Genomic DNA, 20967 nt, shown 5'->3' on the forward strand with positions numbered 1-20967 from the left:
GTTGTTGGAAAGATGATGGTATGGATGGGGAGATAAATAAACTAAAGATTCAAAGGACCAATGGAAGTCCAATCCGAGTTCGCACATAATTTTTTAGAAATATCCAAACTATAAACGTGCAGTAGAGCTTTATCATCAGAGATGGGATTAATAGTACAACGGGATGATAGATAAGATTGGAGAGACTCGGATAGCCAGTCATGAATCACTAATTGCAAACCGTTGAACCACCACCATAGCTTGCCAATCGAACTGTGGTAGCAAAAGGGCAAGAGAGGGACGAATACCACCAGGATTTGATGGGGGAATGCCATTATTGGTCTTTTTTTTTTTTTTTGAAACAGAAACAAACTTTTCATTGATGTAATGAAAAGACTATTGCTCAAAGTACAAAGCCCAAAATACAACAAAACAAGATAATAATCATAATAATTCGGAGCTCAATGGATCAATAGGTGCACCAAGGCAATCTCAACTAGGTTGACACCCCATAGCACCCTCATCATATCCATTTACAAGATGAAACTATCAAACAAAAATCCGAGACTACTAATAGTTACAAAAATGAGGGGGATGCTTCTTGTTTGAACAATTCCTTTGAAGTTCGCGTGGTAGTATTGATTGTTGCCTTGATCATTGATTTAGGTTTCCAAGATAGTCTGAAACCAAGGAAAAGAAAGAAAACTATCCTCTTTTGTCTTCCATAGCAGGGACAAGGATTATGGAGCGGCGGCCAGATTGCTCTAATAGGGTAAACTCGGCAAAAAAACCATATTTGTTGTTGTGGTTTTTAAGCCACAAAGAGTATCACCATCATCAATCAACTTTCTAAAGAATTTATGGTTGTAGGGATCCTTGAACAAAGATTGGAAAGAGGAGGCTAACCAGTCAAGCGATTTCCACGAGATAAAGACAGAATGGATGTTGGATTGACTTTGTTCTGAAAGCTTGAAGTGCTTTCCATTAACCGGAACAATCGGAGTTAGGGAGAAGATTTTAAGTCAATACATATCGATCGGATGATGGAGGAAGAAGGGGTAATCAGTGGAGGTTGGGGCATGGTGGTCAGAGGCTGAGGGATGGTGGTCGGGACTAGAAAAGGAAAGTTCTATGGTGTGGAGGGAAGAGGAGAGAGGAGAGAATATTTTTCCTCCTAAAGCTGAACCCATGACCTCTTAATCCTTTATCAAGGTCATTCCCCTATTTAGGCCAACCCATGATGGTTGCAAATAAACATAAAAGTGAATAACACATACAACTAAATTGAGAAAGAGAAGAAATCTAGCTCAGATGTAGTGGTAGAAATCATGTCAAAGAAAGCCATTTTTTGTTTGGGAGATGTTTATTTAACTAATGCAATATTTGACTTATTTAAAAAATATTTATTGTGTTGGAGAACGTGAACGTAGCATCCTTGAGAAATAAAATTTTCATTCTGACGTTAATCATTGCAAAAAGTTGAATATACCAACGAGAATAGACAAAAATATTTTTGGATATAAATTAGTATAAAAGGATGAAGTTTTATAAGATAAAGAACTGCAATTTAGTCAACATGTCTGGGCCTTATTTTAGGGGAAAAATTAAATGGAAATGTGCTCATGTATGTTAGGTTGTGGTCCATGCTGTTTGCAGCAGCAAGCTGCCGTATTATGTTTGGACATGACAAGTACACATAACAGCAAAACCTGTAGTACTAAGGAACAGCACGCAACAGTGAAGGACATTCACAAGTATTTCTATAATCAGGAAAAGGAAACTTCCAGTGAACCTGTGCAAACCGTTGCTTAAAATAATCATAGAGCATGTGTGGCTTCTGAGACAATATTGCCAGTGGAATATCATCTCCCATGCAGAACGTAGGTTCCTTTCCTTGAGCAGCCATACTCTCTATAATCATTTGGACATCCTCACTAGAGTAGCCAAATGCCCTGATGCAACAATTTGAATTAATTAGAATGAATAGAGATAGCAAAATATCTCAATGAATGAAGGCAAAAGTCTTGAAATAACATGAGGAACCTGACTATAGTAATATAAAAGAATAAATTATCATTTTATGCAAAGAAGTCACAAGTGCATCAACTTCATACCAAAGATAAGATTGAAACAAAGTCTAATAAGTTGATGCGTACAAAGATGTGCATGAAAAGAACAACATCAATTACAAAAATGAAGTAAAACTTACAACATTAATTGTAGATTTAGTTTCCTTCAAACCTCTCACTATGTAGAGTTTCTTATTCCAATTGTCCTATTCTAACAGAACAGAAGATCCAAGTAATAAGTTGATGCGTAAAAGAACTAGAACCTCGATAAATTCCTACAATGAAAAGAAATCTTAACATCCTAGAAACCAAACTAGGGTAAGGGACCAAAGAAAGATTGTTCAGAAAAAATTTCTTTTTTTTGTTTTCGTCAGGAAAAATAGTGATAAGCACCAAGTTTAGGCAAGTGACCAAAGAAAGATTGATCAAAATAAATTGCTTTTTTTTTTTTTTTTTGATTTAGTGATAGACCCCCAGCTAAGGTAAAGGATCAAAAAAAGATTGCTAAAAAAATGAACTTTTGAAGGAAATTTTGTGATAGAAAGTTAATAAAAGGAAGGTTTTGTAAAACAAAGAAATCAAAATTCCTACCACTTGAAAATCTTATTTACAGGCTACTCTTTATTCTTTACCCCATTTTTGTATCCAATCTACGGATCTTTTTGTACTTAATTATTCATCCCATTAGTAAAAACTACATAATAGTTGCATGAATTAGTCAACTAATTATAGTTAGTGAGTTAAGAAGACCCCTAGATAAAGGCCTATAGAAAAGATAGCCCAACAAAAGGAGCCAAATCAAATCCTAAGCAAATCCCATGTAACTTAGCTAATCTTATCGTTGACTATCTACTAATAACATTAAGAAGAAAGATTACCAAGAGAAAGGCCAAGAATTTAATAATATAGTTAGAATTAGGGAAAATAAAGTTATTCTTGGGTAAATACTAGATATTCCCTTTTACCTCATTTGTGTATTAATCCCTTATAAATAGGGAGTTCCTCTCCTGTTTTTGACACAACTTGATTCATAATAAAGATTCAACAGCTTGATTCAGGGAAGACTTCTCCTTAGCCATTTAGGCTACACCAATTTGGTATTAAAACGGACATTGGAACAATTTTGGCTCCGGTCAGTGGAAGAACAAGAAACTCTTGGTGATGCATATCGCAAGAACGAGCTTCTTGAGCTATGCTCGTATCTGAACAGCGCACACCTAATTACAAGGGAGAACTCTTTAACGTAGAAAGTTTCATCGAATCATTCGAGAATGGAGTACTACAATGCTAGAAGACTGCTCAAGACCAAAAAATACTCTCTTGATTACAAAGAAAGAAAACCATGAAAAGCAAAAGCTTATTCGGGAATGCCAAAGAATTATCCCTACTCCAATTCAGAGGCTAAAACATTTTCAAGAACATGGCCAAATTTGAATCAGAACATAGACTTAGAGAAATTTTGGAAGAGAATGGATGAAATCTGGCATCTTTTAAGTAATATACCCAGATGAGAAATGACAAGAGCAACAACAAGGCTAAAATGTCAACCATTGAATGTAGCAGGAAGAAAATCGAAAATTTATCCAAAATCAGGAGCTCAGGGGAATAGAAGACGATCAAGAAAATATTCAAGAACTTACCCACAGCTATGAAACCACGCATAAAATACCCACAAACCGACATCCAAAACTCTAACATGTAGAAGAAGAAACAAATGAAAATGACAAGTCAAGCAATTACCTAGCAATGGAAATTGAAGGCAAATCATGTGATGGAAACTTGATCTTGCAAATTCCACACAAAGGCGAAGATGCGACCAAGAGAGATGATGACGTGAAGTTCACGAGCGAAACGAATGGAAAATGGTGCATTCTTGGCATGGGTTCTTTTCCTACCTATGCGTTTGAGTTAGAACCAAAGAAAAGGATATGAAGAAAGTGCAAGGGCAGAATCTGCATGAAGAAGACAAGATACATCAGTTCTCCTCTAACCCGCCCACGTGAACTGACCCAACCCATGTGGTCAACAACCAAAATTTGGGTTTTTTTACCCACGGCCCATATGATCCAACTCAAAAACAATTTCACTCTACTTTCTTGAATATTTTAGCCCAACACATAGCTGAACAAATTCCAATTAATGTGTTGACCTGGCCCAAGCAACACTTCTCTCATAATTGCAATGATAATTACTTCACTTCTTCATATTCTGAGGAGGAACTGCCATTCAAAATTGATTCAATGGGAATATCAATTGACTTACTAGACATTTCAGGAGGGCATGCTGCGATGTGCCCACAAGATGTTGCTCAAGATTGACAAACGATGGAGAACATCAATCAGATTAGTCCAAAAGATTTGCTTGATTTTGTTGTTAGTTCCTTCTTTTTTTTTTTTTTTTTTTTTTTTTTTTTTTTTGATAGGAAACAAACAATTATATTCCAACAAAAAAGAGAGCACAGCCTAAGGGCAAGGAGTTAAGAAGACCCCTCCCCGGAAGACTAATACAAGAGAGCCTTCCAATTGTTAAAAATCATCAAAAGGCTGTAATTACAAAAGAAATTGGTGTAATTTGTGCACCGCCTAAAGGTTGTATATTGAACAATAAAAGAAAAAGAATTACCATAAAAAATTCCACTATTTTTCTTTCCTTCCAAAGACACCAAACAAGAGATCGAATGGCACATCTCCAAAGAATCTTTCCTTTACCACTAAAAGCATAGTTGTCAAGCCCATCTATAAACCAATAATCCACCTTTTTTGGGAGACAGCACTGCAACCCAAAAATGCTAAATATATTTGACCACCCCTTGAAAGCATAATCACAATGTAAGTAAAGATGGTCCAAAGACTCCTCGTCCTTCATACAAAGGCAACAAATAGATTTGGTTGTTAGTCTTGAGATCAATGTTGGACAAGTTTCAAATGAGGCTACTATCTTTGAGTTTCAATCATTTGAAGACATTTCAAATGAATTCATTCAAGCAACTAATGGTGAGATTAACCAACAATACATGGAAGCGTGTTTTTTGAACTTGTTTTAACATATTTTATAACTACAGGAACTACTGGGTCCTCTTGCTTATGGAACTTGATTGGCAGGACTTTTGGCATGGCAACCAAACCTTGGGACAACTTGGTAACGTTCCTTGGTGTATTATTGAATATCAAAGGTCATTTTCAGTTGGAATTCTTCCAACCATCGGCTCAGGAACATTAATTGGAGGATGATTGTTTACTCCTTTCCTACTATCTTCTTTTTTATAAAAACTTGATGACAAGTTTTTTTCCTCGCTTACCGTAAGGATAGAATTGATGTAGGGATAATTAGGGGAAATTAGGTTATTCTTGGGTAAATCCTAGGTTAATCTCCTTTGCCCCTATTTGTGTATTAATCCCATATAAATAGGGAGTTCCTCTCATGTTTTTAATACAACATGATTCATAATAAAGATTTAAAAGCTTGATTCTTGGAGTATTTCTCCTAAATCATTCTTAGGCTACACCACCTAACGTGGCCAATTGCACAAATTAGGCCCTGTAGAGAGGCATACTTAACAACCCACATTAATCCCCAAAGTTGAACTTTTGAAGGATTATTAAAAAAACATATAGTTCATCTAGATTCCAGTACAAGGATCAGTAAATAAAAAATTTCTTTACAGATGTTATGAACAAGATAGGCTGTATAATCTGTCCTAGACACCTTAAAAGAGACATCGAAAAGAAACTTACTGTTGGCTTCTCAGCAATTTATCAGTATCCAATACCGTTGATGCAAGAAAATTCTCAGGCTTCAATGAGCGCATATTTTCCTTGATCCACTTTCCATATGGATATGACAATGCTACACGTTTTTTAACTTCTGTATTCTCAAAGACCTGCAAATCGATATCAATTCAATAACCGCGTTACTTTGGAGGTTTGAGGAGAAAGAAACAATAGAACTTTAAGTGAAAAGTACTCTTTGCAAGATGAGAAGATAGATATGATTTGATAAATGTATCCTTGGTTCTTCTTGTAGTTTTTCAAAGGAGTTCAAAAACTATTCTATCTGCTGTGGAAGTCCTTTGTGTGCAACTTGGACTCTTAATTTGTTTGTTGGGTTGGTGCTTTCAGCTTTGACTTGATTTCAATTGGCATTATTTTCCATGGAGGTTCTCCTTAGCACGAAGCTCATTAGGAAGCTTGAAGGGAGAAGAGAGTTGTCAGAGGAGAAGTGAAATTGAGAACTTAGTTGTTACATGCTTGTAATGTATAAGTAGCTTTTGAATATTGGGGGAAAATGTTCTGAGAGAGAGAGAGAAGTTTGAAGATTGGGGAAAAGAAGGCCAGATTGGACAAAATCTTTCTAATTTGTTCACTTTTTATTCTCCTAGTCATATTTGTATGAATTGGAATCGGGAGGCCTTCACTTTGTATTTCTTATATTTCCCGTTTTCTCCCACTCCAATGGAGTTTATTTCCTTTGAACATTTTCAAGAAGCTTGATTCTTATTTAAAAAGATAATAATCATCATCATAATTTAAGCAAGCTAAAGATTAAATATGTTGATTACAGTACAACAAGACAACTAGGTCTGGCAGTATTTAATCTGCACCACTGAACAAACAGTGGCCAGAACTTCCAAACAAGACCACGTAACTATACTCAGATGCAAAAATTAAAACCAGAGAAAATTCAAAATAAACCTGTCCGGTCTGCAAATCAGCAGTAATCATCATTCCTGGACCAAGACGGCCTTTCATTGTAACTTTAGACTCATCCATTGGTAAGACACCAACCTGATAAAGAAGATGCCAGTCAATATAAAGCTGAAATAGCAATTGTGCCTCAAAAAATTGTAAGAACACGTTCTTCTCATTATTTCACAAGGAGAATGCCTCATAGATAATGCATACAAGCACAATGGAACAAACTAAAAAATGAGTAAATACATAAAATGACATTAACTTTATTTTTATTCATATTTCTTTTGGCTTTAACAAAATCCTTTTTCATTCCATTCCATCGATAGAATTTAGAATTTTAAAAATATTACAAGAAACATGAACTCCAACTGAGATCACATCAAAACATCAAAGCAACTCCTGAACAACCAAATTATTTTGGTGTCATCAAGGCCAAGTAACTAGAAGGTACATACACCTAATCATACCAAATACATACTGAAACTGGTTTTAACTATTTTGTTTCTGAACCAGAGGCAGCTTTCGTTGAAAAATGACAAGAGACATTCTAAAAAATACAAACTCCACAAGAGAGTGAAAATTAGAACAAAAAAGAAGGCAAGATGAACCACAACAGAGAACCAAAAAGAAAAAACAACAGAAAAGAAATTTCCATGACGAGAAAACACAGAGCGAACAAAACAAAAAGAAACTAGCAACTAAAACAAATAGAAGATGGAGAACAAACCTCAGATGCAACATAAACAAAATTATCTGATGTGCGCCAATACCGAGCTGGGCGCAATCCATTACGATCAAGACAGGCACCAACTGTTTTTCCATCACTGCACAAAATCAATTGCATTAACAAGGATCAGAAATTAGCATGAACCTATATTTTTCAGAAAAGGTAACAAGGCTTTACACTGAGGTGTACAGTGTTAAAACCAAAAAAGGGGAAATCTTAATAAGATACACAGTAAACCTCACCTTTCAAAAAATGAAAATTAGAAAATAATAGCTTCAACCATTCAAAAGAAATGACAAGAAAACCTCCCGACTATATTTAACCATGTTAAAGGGTAATTGTAAATGAAACGCAACAAAACACTATGCACCTACTCATTCTTATCCAACCCAAAAAGAAAAAAGAAAAAAAGGAGAAACTATCCCAAAAAGGCTTTCCATCACAAAAGGCTTCTTTTTTTTTTTAAGAAACATTAAAAGATATATTCCAAAAGAGGGAAACATCTCAGGGGCGGGGTTGAGGCACCCCTCCAAAAAGAGCTACACAAGGAGGCCTATCACTAATAATCAACAAAATTAAGGGTGTAATTACAAAAGAATTTCTTGTGTATCACCAAATGCTTTCTAATGCTTTCTAATGCTTTCTAATTTATGTATCACCAAACAAGCCTCTTTAGTTTGATACGATTAGATACAAAAGGAAACAAACAAAAGAAAGCAAAAGCAATAACCAAGTATCCTGTAATGCACCCGGACATCTCACTATGATGACACCCCTATATTACCCTCAGCATATCCTAATACAATCAACAAATACAGCCAACAAAATAAACATACTAAATCAGCCAAGAATACAAGCCAAGAGAAAATTATACTGAACAAATTAGGGCTCTCTAGTTCAAGTAGAGGACTTGGATGGAAACTCTGAAAATGCCAAGAAGGACAGCACGAAGAAGAAGCTGTGAGTCTAGCAATGTCAAAACGATCCCTTCAAGTCGTAAGCTTATCATGAAAGACGCGCCAATTCGTTTCAAACCAAAATTTATCTAATGAATCATTAAGAGCTTTAGTCCAAATCAACTGTGGCCTAGACTTCAATGAAGGATGTAATAAAGCCTGCAAATTACAAGGGAGGCTGCCAGATAGTAACATAGATTCAACACAAAATTGTGAGCCTCGAGATGAATCAGAAAAATTCAATGCCAAACACACAAGCATGTTCTGAAGATCTATTTATCATATCAAGCTGGCTCAATGACTGAAGGTTCTTGAGACTTACGACAAACAGATTCAATGAAACTTGTCAAAGGGGAAAATCAACCCAAAATTAATCCACGGTCTCTAACTATGGACTTCAAATGTGTAGGAATTTCAGAAGAGGACAATGGAGAGAAACATGAAGCAGCCAACAAGTTATTTTTCAAGTCGTCTTCATTTTGAAACAGAGCATTGAGATCAACCCCAAAGTTATCAGCTTGCACTGCTACACTTCTTGGTCAGCTTCATCCCCGACACAATCTATGTCCACACTCCTAGCACTGATAGGAGATTTGAGGCTGGATTATATGCTCCTTTTTTGGTGGAAATTTGAAGGAGAGCATGGAATACCTCTCATAAATTGAACCTTTGAATTTGGAATGATGAAAGCAGAGTGTTTAAACTTCTGAGCTGAAGGTGAGCTAGAAACTGACTTGTCGGCAGGGACTAGTAGTTGAGCACGAACGCAGCAAGCTTCTAACAAATCCGGGTTGTTATCTGATACAACTAATTTAAAGCTCGACCTCTCTTTTCTTTCAGAAAAAATATCGGGAATTGAACCTTGACGCTGCTTTCCTCAAGCAGATCTGAGTTCATAATTGTAGACCAAGAATTTAGCAAGGAAGCCTTTTTCCTTGCAAAGTGCTTAGGGAAAGGCTTCAACAAATTCGAGCGTCTCTTGGGTTTCACCAAACATGAAGTGTGTGTGGAGAGAGACTTTTCAATTTTACTTGTGCGCTGCTTCGTTGAAAAGAGGACTAATGACTGTTTTTTCAGTTCTTGTTTGCTTTGGTTTGATATTTTGTCTCTTTGTATTTTGTCTCATTGTAATTGAGCTATTGCTCTTTTATGATATCAATGAAAAGTTCCATATCCATTTCAAAAAAAAATCTATCGTTGATTACTATTCTTGGAGAGAGAGAGTAATTTTGCACCCATTTACCGCCTTTTCAATAATTGAGGATCCAACAGCTTTTTCATTAGAATGTTGAGCTTCATTGGTTGGGATTACAAGAAGATATGAAACCCCTTCAGGTGTGGAGCTATTATTCCTAGAGTGTGAAACAACTGAGGCGTTATCATCATTGGTGGCAAAGTCACCTTGAATATTTTCGAAGGGAGATCAATCAACTCTTTTGGAGTAACAGCTTTAACGCCATTTAATGGGGAAACAAACGTCTACTCTCTGGTGGCCTAGATGTCAGACTGCCTACTTCATTCTCTCTTCACAATAACTTTGCCTCTACGTTCACCTTTGTCCTGTTTGGTTTCTTGATTGTCTTCTCCGTCAGGTGTGAAGGTGAACTGGATTCAGGGGAAGACTTATGGCAATCTTCTAATGAATTCTACAAATTGAATCATCCCCCTTAGTGCTGGAAACTAATGGATTTCTTGAAAAAATTGAGGGACTTCAAGATGGTAACAGAAAATCCAAATCGGGATTTAATGATTCAAACTCCAAACCTTCATTCTGCAAAACTTGATTCAAACAAACAATATCAATTGGATTAATAAAATTTTTAACGAACAATTCTCCTTTCACCTTTCGAGGAGGATCAATACATTCTATATCTTCAAAATTGAATATATATTTCCATGATGGCATGAATCCACATAAGTTTTTCTTAACTTGAATTTTAGCTTCAGATACGATAAGGATATTCAATGCATCCGTCGCAATATTTTCCAGACCTCCAAAGTATGCTCCGATAGCTTCAAACGTTTGTTTGCACCAATAATCCAACGGGAGATTCTTGATCAAAATCCATCCTCCATAACCTTTCGAATACAACAGTCGGCTATGCACAAATTTGTTCCACTTCTCAAACTTCAGGTGCAACGAACCACAAATCTGCCATTTGCCTGGTTCCTCAATCAATTCCTCTAGAGATCCTTGGTCCGCTTTATTAGACTTTTCCGCAAACAGAGGATTGACAATGACATTAGATTGAAAGTATACTCTTAACGTTTTAGCTATTTCCAACCAGTCATTGAACTCAAACAACTTATGGGCTAACGCAGTAAAAGCTCTCTTTCTGAGTTATAGTTTGTATTAAATCACCGACTAACCCAAAAGTTTAAGCTAATGGGTGAAGGTAAATTTATATTTCATAGTTTTCTTTGTTTCGATTCGGCTCATCACAAGGCTTCTTCCTGGTGCTTTTTTCTAAATTTTATGTAGATTATTTGTTCCAAGACTTATGCCTTTATTGGAACACTTTTGTTTCTCCTATGTAATTTGTTTTTTCACCTTATTTTATGCTTTCTATCTCTTGTACTTTATGAGTTTTTGTTTCTTATCATTACATCAATGAAAAAAACTGTTTCCAGTTCAAAATAAATTGTAATCAAAATGGGACTATAATTAATAAAGAAATCTGTGTGATTTGAGCTCCACCAAAAAGCCAAGTTGGCTTCACTTTTGACTTTAAAAAAGGAAAAGAGTTCTTAATTATACCCTTGCCTCCATCATAATCAATTGCAGATCTTTTAATAACTCCTTTTGTCACGTTTGTATATTTTGTTCTCTTTGTGAAATAGTTTCTCTTTCTTGTACAAAAATATAAATAGAAAAATAAAGACAGGTTGAAAGAAAAAGGAAGAGTGGCAAACGAGAAAAAAAATAGCGGGTGGGTGAAAACTAAGCTTAAGAGATGCCCAACATGAAGACTATCTGCTTTAGAAACGCTGAAAAGATGCAATAACTTTTACTCCATTTCATCAATCCACGACTCCATTTCATCAATCCACGACATTGTTTTTTCTTCATGAACAAAACATGCAACAATTTAAACTCAAAACTCATATTTTACATCTATGTTGAATTAGTATTAACATCAAAAACTTAGACTACAAGGCGAAACTTAATTTATTAACTCACTGCTTAATATCATAACCACCAGACACTTAAAAAGAAGCCTTTTTTAGATGTTACCTGAACAACAATAAAGCAGGTCCATCCCAAGCCTCCATTTGACCTTTGTAATAGTCATAAAAGTCAACAACCTAAGAGAAGGTTAGAAAAGCAACAAAAAAAATCATCTCCAATGTAATTTTAATATGGGTACACAACTAATTAAGATTGGTGAAAAAGATAGTTAAGACAAAAAGGAAAACAAAAAGGAAAAGGAAATGGAGAAAATAATAATAACAATAATAAACTATTAGGAATCCAGTCTTACAAAAGCACACATGACCATTAGTCTCTTTTCACTAGTTCAATGAAAATCTTTGTTCTCTCTTCCAAAACAGCAAACAAAACAAAAGCATACAGAAACACAAGGGAAGAATGCATTCCATGAAATAGAAATCCATCCGTAAGAAAACAACCCAAGTAGCCTAACACCCTCATGGAATCCAACATGTACTGTAAACTTATTTTATGGACACTGCGTCCTGTGAATTCAATTTGATGAATGGAAGGTGTGCAAACAGTAAATTCCAGGGAAGAAGAGAGAAAAAGATGGAATGACAAAGTGATAAGGTCAAAGGCAATGGTACCTCGGGATATTTGATCATCAAGGTAGGATGGTTCTTGTAAGCCTCAGGAACAAGGATCATGAGAGCCTCCTCGGGAGCACGGCCACTTCTTATTAACAACTAAACCAGTAGAAGACAACAACTAGTAAAATATGAGGATCTAGAATCAGATTATGCAGAAATTCAGTAAATACATAAACTAGAAGTGGTCATCTATCTTTCAGGCTTCAAGAGAAACATACCAATTTTTTTAGAAAGCACAGAAATATTGATAATAATAGAAATACAATTTCCATTATGAGCACACTGTAAAGAACCAAATAAAATACCAAAATCTCAAAATCCAACCTTTGATCAATATTTTTTGTGAACAAGAAACAACCTTTTATCAATATTACACAAAATAATTAAGTCTGCCTAATTAACGTTCATCAATTTTAATTCTCTGTCAGCTGGAGCATAGACCAGCTCATCAAGACATCAACAACTTCGGTTTCTAATTGTCAAATTCTAGATCCTCCTTTGATGTTGATGGCAAATGAGTAGATTGATTATTGGCGGAGCACTCATATGCAAGGTGTGGTTATCAAGTTGGGTCCTTTTTTTCTCTTCTGATAGGAAACAAAAATTTCATTGATGAGATGAAAGTAGAAAAGGGGATCCTATCGGATTACAAAAGAATCTCTCCTATTCATCATAAAATTAGTTAAACTATAGTTACAAAATGGAAAGAGCAATTTATACTATAACGCCCCATGTTTAGGAGGGGAACATGAATGAACCGAGATCACATCCGAATGAGAAAGATCCTAAGGACATAAAAGTATAGTTAGGAAATGCTTAAAAGAATTGGAAGTTACTACCACTACCAACAAGGTGCACTTTCCATTTTGTGGCCCAATCAAAGGAACTTCAAAGTTAAGCGTGCTTAGCTTGAAGCAATTTTATGTTGGATGACCTCCTGAGAATTTTCCTAATATACATGTGAGTGAGGACAAAGCATGCTAAAAGGACCCGTGTTGGTTTGTGGGGGATAGTCGTTACTCCTAAAAGCATCAAGACAAGTAAGGATGACGTAATCAGGTCAATGGGGATTCAAAGAATGCCTGGGCCATCAGGTGCCGAATCCGGATTCTGAATCCTGGGCCTGGGGCGTTACATATACCAACTAAGAGATAAGAAAGTAATAGACGTGAGTGTTGCGTTGTAGTCGTATTCCTTATCGGTAAAGATAAGAGAGTTTTGTTCAAGCCAAGTAGTCCATAGGAATGCACAACACGAACGAAGGTTAGCCATAGATGCTTCTTCTACCTTTTGAAAGCGTGGCCATTGAAAAGGAAGGATAGGAATTAGGATACCTTGAGAGTGTTGTTTCTTGAAGGTAAATTTAATATTATATCTAACACTCCTCTTCACTTGTGAGTTTGAAATATGTTGAAGACTCAACAAGAGCAAATCAATATTAATTGGGAATGGATTAACATGGCATGGGTTATTTGTAGCTCTGATAGGTGGTGACTGAAAGACAAAAGTTGGACGACGTTGGAAATTTTCAGCTAGAGCTTTCATGGCTGGAAAAAAAAATCAAAAAATTCACCAAATACAAAAATCATTTTTTTAAAAGAAAACGAGACATTTCATTGATATAATAAAAAGAGTTTAATGCTCAAAATACAATAACGTAGAGACTAAAAATAAAAGTTCAACTTAAGGATACAAACTAAATTAAACAAAGAAAATGAAAGCATTCCAATTTAAACAAATGTCTTGAATAGAATAATTAGAAAAATCCTTTGAGTGAGAACACCATGAGAATGCATGTAGACAAGCTGAAACCAAGCGAAAAGACCAAGAAAGAAACCCTGATGATTTGATTCAAACCATATCTCAGACAAGAGAGCTTTCACGGCGTTGGACCATAAGATTTGAGAAAAATTTGCTAAAAGAGGGCCGCCTAAGAGCTGAAGAATATTATTCCAAAAAGACTTTACACTTGCTTCTCCCTTTGAGTATCAAAATCATGAAATCATGATCTCATCTCTACCAAACGGAAGAACAAGAGCAGTATTCTGAGCATGCGAGACTTGAGGCCACTAACCAATAGAAGGAATAATCATAGACCCAGGAAGCTTCTGATATAAAAGAACTCAAGGTCACAGTCGTACAACCTATAGAACATATCCTTTCATGTAAGGTCGTAGGAAGCTTCATATATAATGTTGCAAAGAAACCCAAAATTTCATTCTCAATATCTTCGTGAGAAATAAGAGAAACCCCATTGCGAGAAATAATTTCAATAATCAAATTTTTCTCATTCTCAAGAGAATAAAGATTCAATAAATCTCCCTTAACAGCATGCTGAAGTTCCATTTCAAGATATAAAAATCATTTGTTGATATTTGTGATTCTGAATAGTATAAAAACCTCTTGTTGGAGTGCCCTCCCACCACAAAAACCCGAAAGGAAAAACCTTTTGGTAATCAATGTGCTTTGTGCTCCATCCTCCTCCTCCATGTAATAGTTTTCTGAAGGAGTGGGCTCTCTCTACTCCCCACCCCACCCCTAGGCTAGTTTATAACACTTTTCTGGTTTTCCCTTGAATAGATGCTTCTATTTATAAATCTAAAGAAAAGAATTACTACTTACTTTGGGAAATGTTGAACTGAAACCATAGACTTCAGAGGTGCTCGATCCTCCATGTAATAGTTTTCTCTAGGAGCAGGCTCTCTCTACCCCATAATTGCTACTTTTTAACTCTTTTTTAGGTTGCCCTTGAATATATAATGTCTCTATTTATAAATATAAAATTTTAAAAAAAAATTAATAATAATAAGTTTGGGGAATGCTAACCCTTTTTTGTCCAATATACATGCCAAATGGATGAACATTGTATAATCCTTTTTGGTTTTTTTTTTTTTAAATTGAAGGAAAGAACATTTGTACTATCTTCTCATACTTTTTTTCCAAAGCTCTCCTTTTTAATTTAAAAGAAAAAAATTATATTTGTGGCCTCTTAGATTATTTTGTACATTGTCACTGCCAATTTTCGATTATCCTTCATTTCTTATTATACGGACCATTGGACATGACACTCAACACAAATTTGTAATCATTGAAGAATCTATATAACAATGCACAAGCAAACTTGCAAGTAATGTGTTCAAAATATGCAAATAACCAAATTAAATATAAGACGATTAATATGGTCCATCTCCATGGATATGCATTTTCACTAATAATGTATATAGATCTTACTTCGGCTGCACTATCGAGATTGGCTGAATCCGATGCCCTTGGGTTGCCATATGGACGAATTTCATTTTCACGACCCCGCCATACAGATGACTTTAAGGAGGCTTCTCGAGATTGCATCCAATTTAAGTTTCCCTGATTAACAGTAAATAGTTAGCTTAAAGGTATTTACTGAACTTATACCATAAACACATTAACATCATAAGATTAGAGACAATTAGTAGAACACCAACAAAAGAAAACATACAGACAAACAAACAAATAATTACCTGTATCGTATTGATCTCTCCATTATGACCCAGTAACCTCATTGGTTGGGCAAGAGGCCATCGAGGACTAGTATTTGTACTATATCTTCGATGATAAATTGCAAAGGGGGATTTATAGAGATCATTCTGAAGGTCATCATAAAATAATCCAAGAACCTCTGAGCGAAGCATTCCCTTGTAAACTATAGTTTGATTCGACAAAGAACAGAAATATAGCTCACTTCCCCAACTCTTAGAGTTTGCTTCTCTTTCAATCAATTTCCTACAAATGTAAAGTTCTCGTTCAATGTCGTCCACATTCTCTTCTTTAACTACTTGGACGAATACCTGCTCAATGTTTGGCATGGTCTTCTTTGCATTTATACCAACCACAGAAGCTTTCACAGGAACGGGCCTCCAACCAAGCACCTCAAGACCTTCTTGTCTAAAGATACTTGCGATAACTACAAAACAAGGATTAATAGCTTTACCTAATTAAAAGTGCAATAAAAGTGATGTCCATATAGACAAAGTTGGATAAATAAATTATTTTGAGTGTTTTGACAAGCAAGCCTAGGCCCCAGAAACACAAGAGATGTGCACCTCACTTCAATGAAGAGAGGCCCCCACCTTCAGTGCAAGTCTGCACACTTAAGCGTGCTCTAAAAGCCCCCTCTTATTTTCTTCTTTTATTTTTCTTCAACTTTTTTATGAAGAATCTGTTAAATACTATTCAAATTATACTTTTTTTCCTTTCTTTGATAAGTAAAAATTTCATTATGAATGAAATATCCAAAGTGTTACAAAAGGGGCCCATAAACAGGATTGCAAAACATTCCTCCAACTAGAAACAAGGAAATTTAAGTTGTCACTGTTGAGGGGATGTGTATTTTTACACAGAAAAAGAGCACTGAATAAAGATGATTCAAGAACTTTCCCAGGAGATCTCTCTTTTCCTCGAAAAATCCTTGAGTTCCTCTCATCCCATATCTTCCAAAGAATGGCTCTAATTATGCTAGCCCACAAATGCCCTTTTGTTTCCTCAAAAGGGAATCAATGAACATCATTCTGATTCACGTAATTGTGTCCAAAGGAGCGGCAAATTGCCAACCAAAAGCAGCAAACTCTATATTCTTTCCTCTCATTCTAGTACTTTTTTCCTGAATTTCTCTCCCAAAAAAACTCTAGATTCTTAACTATTTAATACTCTTTATTATTAACGGATCGAAACTTGTAAGAAAAGGCTTACGTCAGCTAATCATATCAAATCATTTCATCATCCCACATCTGCCCACAGTTTACCATAGGTAAAAGAATATATTGCTTTTTTTTTATAAAAACAATTTCATTGATGTATGAAATTACAAAAGATGGGAAAGAAATCCAACTTATCCAATTGGTATTAAGAGACGAAAAAGTGTAAGATTTAAAACGTGGTAACAATTTACATCACGATATAGCTAAGTAATACTGTCCAAATAACACAGAGTTCAAGAGTTCAAACAAAAATTGACCAATTGTAGCTTTTCAAAACTCAAGAAAAAGTTTTGTTAATTGCCAAAAAATAAATAGATAAATATACACACTTGAGTAAAAAACAGTAGCAATAATCAATAATAAAGGAGAGACAATTAATCTGGTTCAAGTAGATCAATTATAATTGAACAATCACCTTCTTTTGCCTCTTTATTTTGGCCATCATCTTTGGGGAGAAAAACCATGCCAACGCCAGTATGCAACTTATCAAATGAAGGAATTCCCTGCCCGTTGGCCCAATTATCAAAAAGATCCCATGGGATGGAAGACATTAATCCTGAACCATCACCAGAATCATTATCAGCTCCACATCCACCACGGTGTTCCATACAGCCTAGTGCTGTAAGAGCATCCTGAATAATCTTATGGGATGCTTTGTTTTCCAAGTTGGCAACAAATCCAACTCCACATGCTCCTCTTTCTGATATTATGTCATCCAAATTTGCAACCTGGTCAGCATCAAATTACATCAAGTATACAGGTATAACTAAATGCTTTGATTACAGACATAGAATACAATGATTTTCAAAAGGGTGGCTTCTCATAAAGCTTAAACAAATCCATAAGAAATTTGAATTAAGTTATACAACGAATATAGAAATTAGAGTTAAGGATTAAATATCTTGCACATAAAGAGAATTTAAACAAAAAAAAAGTAAAAGCAGGGAAAGAGAACTTTATTCAAACAGTGAAGCCACTTTATTGAGTTTACGAGGCCTCCGAGTGCACAAGTTCTATAGGAATAGCTGCCTAAACTCAACAGGAGTGGTTTAAAAATGGTTCTTAAAGTTTCTCTCATTACTTCAATGTTTTATTATCTTATCATTCATGATGCTATTCATTTACATATTTTTTAAATTTATCTTCATTTTTCTATTGTGCACTTCAGGGAGGAGGGAGGAAGAAAAAAAAATACAGCCCGGAAGTATTCCAAATCTTTGCAAGATTGCTAACTTTCTCTTCAAAAATCCTTTTCAATCCTCTCCATGATCTCCACATAGTAGCTACAGATGAGATTATTCATATGATTTTAGTCTATCTCCCTGTTATCCTTGATTCAAAACGCATGCAAGGCAAAAGGAACCCTTGCTTTAGTTAAAAATAATAATTAATTAATTAATATTATTATTATTGTTATTAATTCATTCATTCATTCATTCATTAAAAATATGTCCAAATACCTTTCTCTAAAGAATCACTTGCAAAGGCTCTATCTTATTGTTCATGTTAATATACTTTTTGACAAATTTATTCATACTTCGCTATTTTGTGCTTCAAAAAAGTAGTCCCGACCTTTCTTTCTCTTTGCACTTTAAGAAACATGACCTACCACTAAAACCCAATACAACCAAGCCTCCCACATGCCTCAAATCCCAAAGCTGAGCCGAACACTTTGAACCACTTTACCCTTGGATTGCAAGTCCAAGGACAAAGAATAATAGATGGTCAAGAAGTTCATGTGCTTGATTAGAAGAAACACATTGCTAGTTGTAGGGGCACCTCTTTCACACACCTTCCATTAGTACTGATCTTCCTATAAGCAGCCGCAAAAAATCTTCCTACCAGTTCACCAATTGCTAGAAAGAGTTTATGTCAAGGAACACTTCTTCTTCTTCGAGAATTTATTGCCCAACAAAAGGAAGAACAACTTACGGGTCAGGGGGAAGAGGGCACTCCATCCTAAAGAGAACTAATTACAAGAACACCTTCCAGTTCAGTATCCTAAAGGCTAAAACTTTTCGGACTGATAATCAAACAACTGGACTGAAATCGGCCATTTGGGTTGAACGTTTCTTTTAAGTAAGATAAATAAAAATGTTATTAGCAAGAGAATTAATGACCATATGAACCGCCGTGGGTTGGGGTCTAGTGACATTGAGAGATGTGAGAAGGGCAAAGAGATTTTTAGAAAATGGTACCTATATAAGATGTTAGAATCTTACAAGTTTCTTGACATCCAAGTGTTGTAAGGTTAGGCGATTGTTCCACAAAATTTGTTGATAGAATTGATGGTCACATCATTCGCAAAGTCTACAACAGAAATTTATAATACCCTCTACGATTATTTTGGAGTATAATTGTCAAAGACTACCTAAATGTGATCCTGACCTGATGATTTTCAACCTTCTGGATCATATACGCATGTAATGTACTATCTTTTTCCTCAAGGGGCCTCTTCATCTCTAAGAACCATTTTAAGCAAGTATGGAGGCCGATGTAGGCTTTCTAAACACTAATACAAATAGATTGTCGTGGACCAGAAACTTACAAATGGATCACTGTTACTCCAAAAATTCTTGACAGGCAATGATGCACAAAAAAACAACATTAAGAAAAAATGTTTGACGTCAATGTCATCCTCACACAAACATCAATTTAATAGAATAATCAATTATGTCTTCTTTTCTATTGGAATGCCTTAAATCTATTATTTGGAGCTCCAAACGACCAAACACGAGATCTCACTGAATCTATAATCTGATATTTTTTCTCTAATAATAAACTATTCTCTCCCTCTACCCGTGAACATGGCTAACATACTTTTAGTGAACCATGTAAATCTTAGTGTCGATTTTTCTACTCTCTACCTTTTATGTTTTCTTTGTTTATCAATTTCATAACATTCTCCACGGGGAAAGGACACACACATAAGCACCAACTACCATACAATCTAGAAGTAGAACAAACCGTAGGATAAAACAGCAGCTACTTTACACTACATCCCAGGACTCCAAGACCACCCCCAATACACACATTACAGAAATGCATCAATCAACTTCCTCGTTCAATCATCAGAATCCTAGTACGTAAAACTAAATATAATTCACAAACGATCGTCACTCCGACTACACAGAGAGACTCGAATAACAAGACACGGTGAAGCGTTCCCCATCCAGACTTGAACCGTCAGTGTGAACAATAAACATACTTTCAACCAAACAAACACATCTCGGTAGAAATACGTACCTTAGGAAGGGGTTCAGAAGAAGAAGGAGGAGGAGAAGAACGGAGTGGAAGATCGAGAACCGCGTTGATCGATGAAGAAGACTTGGAAGAAGTGAAGTGACGAAAGGAGCGATTAGGCAAAGACGAAGAAGAGGAATACGAGAGGGATGATTTCCTTCTGGTTCTATTGGACCTGCCATAGAAAGCAACGAAATCGAGAAGGGAGAGAGCGTGAGTGGGAGAGAGAAGAGGAGAGTGAGGAGAAAGAGAAGGAGAAGAGGAAGGGCGGAGATGGGAAATGGAGGAGGAAACAGAGGGAAACGCCATGGAAGGAGGAGGAGAAGGATCGGAGAATTATGGATGGGAGAAGAGGAGGAGAAATGGGATAAGAAGAAGAAGAGGAGAAATGTTGGGAACCACCCGAGCCTCAGCTGAAAGATGTAGTAGAAATAGTAGTAGTAGAAGTGCGGTCTTATGCTTTCACTCTTTTCTCTCAACTTCGTCTTCTTGTTTGTAGTTGATGGATGGGTTTTTTCTCTTTTTCTTTTTCTTTTTCTTTTTCTTTTTTTCTAAAAATATTTTATTTTATAGTGCTTTCTCTTCCTCCGCTGATGCTGACGCTTTCAATGGCTGCTTTCCACTGTGGAAAGTTCTACTACTTTTCTGCTGTGTCCACATCCCTTTATCACCCTCCGTTTTAGCTATCCCCTCTAATTTCTTTTTTCCTTTTTTTATTTTTTTGGAAAACGTTAATCCGTTTCTAATACTTACCTACTCACCAAA

At 35.7% G+C, this 20967-nt stretch overlaps 1 protein-coding gene across 1 annotated transcript in view; it reads right to left on the bottom strand.

The window, feature by feature from the left end:
• LOC120090125 (ferredoxin-dependent glutamate synthase, chloroplastic) overlaps positions 1-20511 on the bottom strand; it is a 44893-nt gene extending 24382 nt beyond the window's left edge. Inside the window, exons 1-10 of the mRNA XM_039047644.1 lie at positions 20206-20511; positions 17375-17687; positions 15724-16166; positions 15458-15589; positions 12224-12322; positions 11658-11728; positions 7467-7563; positions 6740-6832; positions 5783-5928; positions 1772-1931 (exon numbers count right to left, since the gene is read on the bottom strand). Coding sequence (XP_038903572.1) covers positions 1772-1931; positions 5783-5928; positions 6740-6832; positions 7467-7563; positions 11658-11728; positions 12224-12322; positions 15458-15589; positions 15724-16166; positions 17375-17687; positions 20206-20511 — 1860 coding nt within the window. The remainder of the gene's footprint in view (positions 1-1771; positions 1932-5782; positions 5929-6739; positions 6833-7466; positions 7564-11657; positions 11729-12223; positions 12323-15457; positions 15590-15723; positions 16167-17374; positions 17688-20205) is intronic.
• Positions 20512-20967: the final 456 nt, after the last annotated feature.

Source organism: Benincasa hispida, chromosome 11 (genome assembly GCF_009727055.1).
Source record: "Benincasa hispida cultivar B227 chromosome 11, ASM972705v1, whole genome shotgun sequence".
Taxonomy (NCBI): Eukaryota; Viridiplantae; Streptophyta; class Magnoliopsida; order Cucurbitales; family Cucurbitaceae; genus Benincasa; species Benincasa hispida.